The sequence below is a fragment of the Silurus meridionalis genome, chromosome 8 (genome assembly GCF_014805685.1).
Source record: "Silurus meridionalis isolate SWU-2019-XX chromosome 8, ASM1480568v1, whole genome shotgun sequence".
Taxonomy (NCBI): Eukaryota; Metazoa; Chordata; class Actinopteri; order Siluriformes; family Siluridae; genus Silurus; species Silurus meridionalis.
This window is the reverse complement of record NC_060891.1, coordinates 26,451,537-26,458,626: the sequence shown is the minus strand read 5'-3', so window position 1 is coordinate 26,458,626 and position 7,090 is coordinate 26,451,537. Positions and strand designations below refer to the sequence as shown.

Sequence of the window (7,090 nt, the reverse complement as noted above, 5' to 3'; positions counted from 1 at the left end):
CCCCACGACCCTGACGCCGGTTCACCACTGTTTCTTCCTTGGAGCACTTTTGATAGATACTGAGCACTGCAGACCAGGAACATCTCACAAGGGCTGCAGTTTTGGAGATGCTCTGCCCCAGTCGTCTAGACGTCACAATTTGTCGCTCAAATCCTTACACCCATTTTTCCTGCTTCTAACATCAACTTTGAGTACAAAATGTTCACCTGCTGCATAATATATTAATCCACACACTAGCAGGTGCCATGATGCCAAAAATATATTCTAAAAAAATATATATATATATTTTGCTTCAAATAATAAACAAAAAAGTCACAAATACACAAATGTTCTCTCCCTGACACCACTATACTGTGACCAGTGTTTCTGTGCTTTTCTTCTCATCAGATCTGGATTGAGTTCCTAAACAACTCAAGAACTTTGAGGGTGGATTTGACTTGTAATGAATATCAACATTTTGCTACTTTGTGGTCAGGACTGCAGGTTAAATGAATGGTTCTGCGTTTAAGCGTCTATCAATGAACATGCTTTATGCTTAATCGCTGAATCTAAACTGAATCTGCTTACAGTTTACATTAAGTCTTAAGTCTCTGAAGTTACTGAAAGACTTTATTTATACACTGTAAATACAAAAGTATCGAGACACCTGACTTTCCCAGACATATGTGCTTCTTCTCTGTGAAATCTTCCCTTAAATTGAATTAGGGGACCCAAACCTGTTCCAGCATTGAGTGGAAGATCTCCTGTGATAGATCTCTAAACATTAATGAATAAATGTGAACATTGAATGCACCCCAGGAACCTCCTCGAAATATCCACAAAATCTAGTTAAACATCTTCCCATTTAGAGTGGAGCTTATTATATCAGCAAATGTAGAATTCAAAAAGACACACATACCAGTTTTATGGTCAGACGTCTACAAATGTTTTGAAATACAGTGAAACCCGGTTATGTCGATGTCCTAGGGGGTCGCCAAAAAGCATCGAGGTAACCGATGATCGAGATAAACGAAAATCAAAATGGCGGCAATATATTAACGTGCTTGAAATTTCTTTATGTACATGATGTGCGTTAATAAATGAGAATGTGCATGCAGGTGTTTTTGGAGGGTTTTTACACAACAGCGTTGCCGCGATTTGTTTGATGAAGGCATGCTATAAAAATGTACATACGTTTGTTAACAACAAAAGGCATAAGTGCACCTACTAACAGCAGAGATTCACCAGTATACAATACAAACCACCGTCCATTCTCCATACAAACCTTTATTATATTCTCCAACATTATAAACACACAGATCGCTCAAAAAAAAAAAAAAAACAGCGGCTGCACAGTGCCGTCTCACATTTAGTCCACATGTGGAAAAAAAAATGAAAAAACAGTAACTAAGTTTCTGAAAACTTATGACCATCAGGCTGAAGTAATCCGCACAAACACACAAAGCAAAGTGTCCGAAAAAACTTACGTCCGCGATGCCGAGGGGGAGAGAGAGCGAGAGAGAGAGAGAGAGAGAGAGAGAGAGAGAGAGAGAGAGAAGCCGGAAAAAAACCCGGAAGATCCAAAACCGAACCCGAAACCAAAACGAGGGACAGAAAAGTCTCAAGCGTGAGCGGCGAAGGGGCGTGGCAGGTGCTTTCTCTGCCGCTTTCTCTGAAGCTCCCGGCTTCAACTCCTGGTAAGGAGTTGAAGCCGAGCGCCGCCTCCGTTCATCGCATAACATTTAACAAAAAAAAGGCATATGTGCACTTACTAACAGCAGAGATTCACCAGTATACAATACAAACACCTGTAGTATCTGTAAGGTTTGATTTTTCCGCCACTTTCGCGAGTTCTTCTGCGGCTGCACAGTGCCGATCGACATAACTGACGTTAAAATTTCTAATTTTTCCCCCCTTGTGCTCGAGATATTAGGGTTCGGCGACATAAAAAAAGTCGACATAACCGATAAAAAATGCGTAGAAAAAGCGAGAATTTGGCGGTTCCACTTCAAAAACGTCGACTTAATAGGGTTGTCGAGATAACCGAGGGCGAGATAACCGGGTTCCACTGTACTATGTATTTATATATATATATATATATATATATATATATATATATATATATATATATATATATATATATATAAATTCTTAAATATTGGAATTTATTCCTCAGCTCTATTTTATACAGTATATATATAATAAACTATAATAAATAAATTCCAATATTTAAGAATTAATAGTTCAAATAAATAAATAAATAAATAAATAAAAGACCAGCTGAAACTTTTTGGAAAATAATTTACTTAATCACTTTTTTGCAAAATGCACGAAACCTCAACATACATTTTTTAAACATTAATGAAATCAGTATCATCAGTTCTTACAGCTGATAACAATGAATACATCTTTATTTATACATTAATTAAAGTTTACATTTGGCAGCTCAGTCCATATATTTAAAGAAATATTTAACATTTATTGAAGATTTTTCCAGTATTTTTTTGTCCCCTTTACATTGGTGTAACATTAAGTGTGTGGACATTTAAAAAAAAAAAAAAACTTTCATGGGGAATAAATTGATGTTTTTTTGCACAGTGTGAGTTGTTTGCAGGCTGCAGGTGCGTTTTTCGCAGACATGATGGCTTTAACCAGTTTGCCTTTGTATTTCTTGATAAAGCTCTTGCAGGGCGCTTTGATCACTTTCAATGGTTGACACACTTTGTTGAGAGCCGTGTCGATTTTGTCCTACAAGGAAAAGAAAAAGTACAGTCAGATACTCGTACGTGTGCATTACAGTCAAATGTATTGGGACACCAGACTTTTCCAGTCATATGTGCTTCTTTGCCAAACTGTTACCACGAAGTTGAGAGCACACAGGCCATCTTCGAATGCTGTAGCAGGAAATTTGCCCCAAACCCTATTGAACACCTTTGGAATAAATGTGAATGCTGACTACACCCCAGGAACCTCCTCACCTTCTCAACTAGTCAATCAGTACCTGACTTTACTAAAACTCCTTGTATCTCCACAAATCTCCACTAAATCTAGTGGAACATCTTCCTAGAAGAGTGGAGGTTTATATAACAGCAAATGGAGACTCCATGTGAAATGGTATGTCCACAAATGTCAGGTGTCCACAAACTTCTGTTCATGCAGTGTATTCAAATTTAAAGGTAAAAAAAATATTTTTTTATCAGGTAACTATGATATAAAAATGTTGTATTCCAATCATTCTACAAATAACAGGTTTGTCTGTGTGGTCAGAAAAACACGGCGAAACAAAGCTAACACGTACAAACGTGTAAACGAGACACGAGACCAACAAAAGATCGCGTTCAAGATGCTAGAATTTGAATGAGGACACAAAACAACCTGGTTAAAGTGTGTTCTGACCTTTGAGAGTTGTTTTCCAATAGAAGTGAAGATCTTTTTCAAAATCATCTTGCATATATTACAGCCTGACAAGGAGCCGTGCATTTTCTGCACGGAAGAGAGAAACGACAGAAATGTAGCATCATATCGTTTATTCAATAATCCAATGATCCACTAAACGGAGTAGCGAACTTTCTGCGTACCTGCACGTCGCGTCCATAGGTTTCAATCACGAGGCTGTTGTCGTTGAAGATCTGCTCCAGACCCTGCACACATCCTATTAAGAAAATGTAAAAAAGAGATCTAAATCCGAAGAATATTTTCTTTGTAGCTTCTGTGAAGAGCGATTTATGAAGAACGATTATGGAAGGAGTCTCCAGTGTCAGACCTTTGACAATTTGTATTGATTTTAAATATTATTTAGGGGTGTCTATACTTTTGCCCATACCAATTGTGTTATTCATGGTGCACACTCACACACACGTAGACATACTTTATCACAAACACACCCTTGCACACTCCTAACATCTTGAAAATGCCATTTTGCCTGGAACTGGAAGAGTGAACTCCAGTACCAGAACATGATCTGAACTGGAAGGAGATGAGATTCAGGAACTGAGAATGGATTTGGACTGTAGTTATTGAGAGTCTGCTACACTGACTCAGGACTACAGGCTGCATTTACATCTCCTGCACACCTCAACAATGATGGAACTATAATGAAAGATGAGCTGAGGATGAATATGGGTTCCCCTTTTGAGTCTGGTTCCTCTCAAGGTTTCTTCCTCACGGTATCTCTGGAGTTTTTCCTCACTACAGTCCACGCTGGTTCGCTCATTAGGAACGCACGTCGACATGCTTTTATTACCACTATATCTCTGTAAAGCTGTTTCGAAACGATGTCCATTGTTAAAAGCACTTTACAAATAAATATGTATTGAATTGGCTGCTAACTTTTGCACAGAATTGAATTACTGTGATTTTTGTAAAAGCAGTGGCATTGCCTCGTGTCGTGAAAAGGTGCCAATAATTTTAGTGCTGACGTTTAATAAAATTTAAGCTGTTTTGGGAAAAAGATGTGCATCTTTCTCAAACTGTTACCACAAATTTAAAGGCACACTATGGTATTGGACATCTTTGGATGCTGCAGCATGAAATTTTCCCCTTCACCTAAACTAGGAGACCCCAACCTGTTCCAGCATGACAATGCCCCTGTGCACAAATCACAAATCATCCTGTCATAGAGCTCTCAACCCTATTGAACACCATCGGGTTGAATGTGAACGCTGACCGCACCCCCAGGCCTCCTCACCCTCACCTACATCAATACTTTACTACCAGATTTGTGACTGAAAGAATCTCACACACCAAATCTCCACCAGATCAAGTGGAACATCTTCCCAGAAGAGGAGCACATTATAAAAGCGAATGAGACTAAATGTAGAGACAACTTCTTTCAATCTTGTTATTAAAACATTGTATAAATTATTTTTTAATTCCTTTTTAAAACATTGATAAAAAAAAGCAGTTACCTAAAAGCAGAAGCAAAACTCCAAACTGAAAAACAGCCATCATCTTCTGTTCTCTTTCCCGCTGCCCGCCTTGTGTTTATGTCTGTTTTTGTGTTCCCAAGGGTCTTTATATATGAAGTCAGATTCTTGTTACTCACAGCTGATTTTGAGGAAACCTGAGGTAATTTTTTGCTTTCACTGTTAAACCAACAACAAATGCTGAGTTTTTGCAGTTTTAGTGATGACTGTTGCACTCTGGATAGTGTTACAATTAACCACAAAAAATAACAACACCTTTTTTGAAAAATACAGTAGTAGCGGTCAGGGCAAGCAAACCCTTCTCTGCTGGCCTAAACATTATCAGAAGGACTGACCTGCATTTACAACCTAAATTCTAATATTTATCCATGAAATTGTATTAATTTATTCCCAACAGTTTATTATTTTCATTTCGTAGCGTTTCTCTCGGCTGCACTGATTCCAGTACGTGTATGTGGATGTTAGATTTTTTTTGTCCAATCAGATTTCAGCCTCTATGTGCTGCCATGTCAATCTAATCTGCTCAGAGCCTTCAGAATCAGTACGGCTGGCCTTTTTACCTTTGTCTCTATTAGCAATAGCTTTGTTTCTTTAACCAATCAGATTTCAGATTCTCCTCACAGGGCAGCTAGCTGGCCCAGAATGGCGTCAGCATTTTTCTGAGGTCAGAGGAAAACTGTTACAGCCAATTTCGACTGGTAAAACACGTGTGTAGCTCTGCACACATTAATACATCAGAGTTAGACTTTTTATGCCTACAGAAGAAGGGACATTGATTCGGTCTCGGACATACTTAAAAATAAATTTTTTTAAGTGGCCACCCCGAAGTTAGCTGGTGTGTCTCAGCCCGGGAAAGGGTTTGTTTACCACTTCCAGACCAGTGAATACGAGCGGTATCACTGGATTACAGCCTCTGGGGGGCGCTGCACATTATAAGGCTGTATCTCTGGTAATTAGGTTGGATTAGATTTACATTTTTATGTTTTTGTCATGTTATTAGACAGATGTTGATTCTGAACTGCTCCAGATGATATAGGTGCACAGTTGTGGTTGTAGTGTAGAGGTTCGGAGTCTTAAATGGGTTTCTTGCTTTAGTAAAATGGTTTTCACCCTCCATACGTGAAATGTCTCTCTCTCTGTAATGCACGTGTTGTTATATTGCGTTTTTGTATTGTATTGATGGTTTCTATTATTGTGACGTGATAGTGGTGGTATTAAGAGGTGGATTAAGTCTGGTACGACCCCACTGAAGGCCCAGGTACCAAATGCACGGCCCGACACTGGAAAAAAACACACAGAAAATCTACAGTACACAAAGTACACAAAGTACAGTCAGATACTCGTGCATGTACATTACAGACAAAAGTATTGGGACACCTGACTTCTCCAGTTTTGTGCTTCTTCCCCAAACTGTTACCACAAAGTTGGAGGCACACAATTGTATGTGGCTTTGAAGTGGTGACGTGGAGTAGAAGTTCTCCTCTTCTAGAGCTCTGACCTCAATCCTATGGAAGACCTTCGGAATGAACGCTCACCTACATCAGTACCTGACTTTACTACCACCGTTTAGCTCAATGAATCTCCACAAGCACACACAAAACAATCAAGTGGAACATCTTCCTAGAAGAGTGGAGATTATTATAACAGTAAATGGGGACGGAATGTGGAATGAGACGTTCAAGAAGAAGCACATACCAATCTTATGGTCAGGTTTCCACAAACCTATATAGTATACTATATATTTAACTAAAGACTTTGAAAGCACTTTATGTTTTCCACTTTTACACGTACGACACAAAACGTCGTTCCATAACGTTGTTTAATCCCAACATAGTTTGTAATAATGTTTCAGTGCAAAACGAAACTGTCAAAAAGTATACTAATATTCACAGCTTGGTAAAGCCCATTAAGTAAATTTTTGCAAAGACATAAGTGTTGTCGCCTTGTCATATGAGCGTCGCCTGTGACTAATAATGGATCAATTAGGTCTCAGGTGTGTATAAAAAGAACCCCAGTACACTAGACCTTCAAATCAACTGCAACTAGACCTCTGCAAACATGCCTAGGATTCAGTTTTGATTATTAAGAGGCTGAAGACCAGATCCACTGCTGATGTGGCAGACACCTTCAGTGTGTCTCAGCGTCAAGTACAGAGGATAAAAAATAGATTTGAAGAGACTGTAGAT

The 7,090-nt window shown here is 38.8% G+C and overlaps 1 protein-coding gene across 1 annotated transcript; it reads right to left on the bottom strand.

Moving 5' to 3' along the window:
• Positions 1-2,279: 2,279 nt before the first annotated feature.
• LOC124390338 lies at positions 2,280-5,004 on the bottom strand. The gene is made up of 4 exons (XM_046856210.1): positions 4,887-5,004; positions 3,558-3,631; positions 3,376-3,462; positions 2,280-2,727 (listed from the first exon to the last, which is right to left on the bottom strand). The coding sequence occupies exons 1-4, from the start codon at positions 4,927-4,929 to the stop codon at positions 2,545-2,547; spliced, it is 387 nt and encodes a 128-aa protein (XP_046712166.1). The 5' UTR covers positions 4,930-5,004; the 3' UTR covers positions 2,280-2,544.
• Between the last annotated feature and the right edge of the window lie 2,086 nt (positions 5,005-7,090).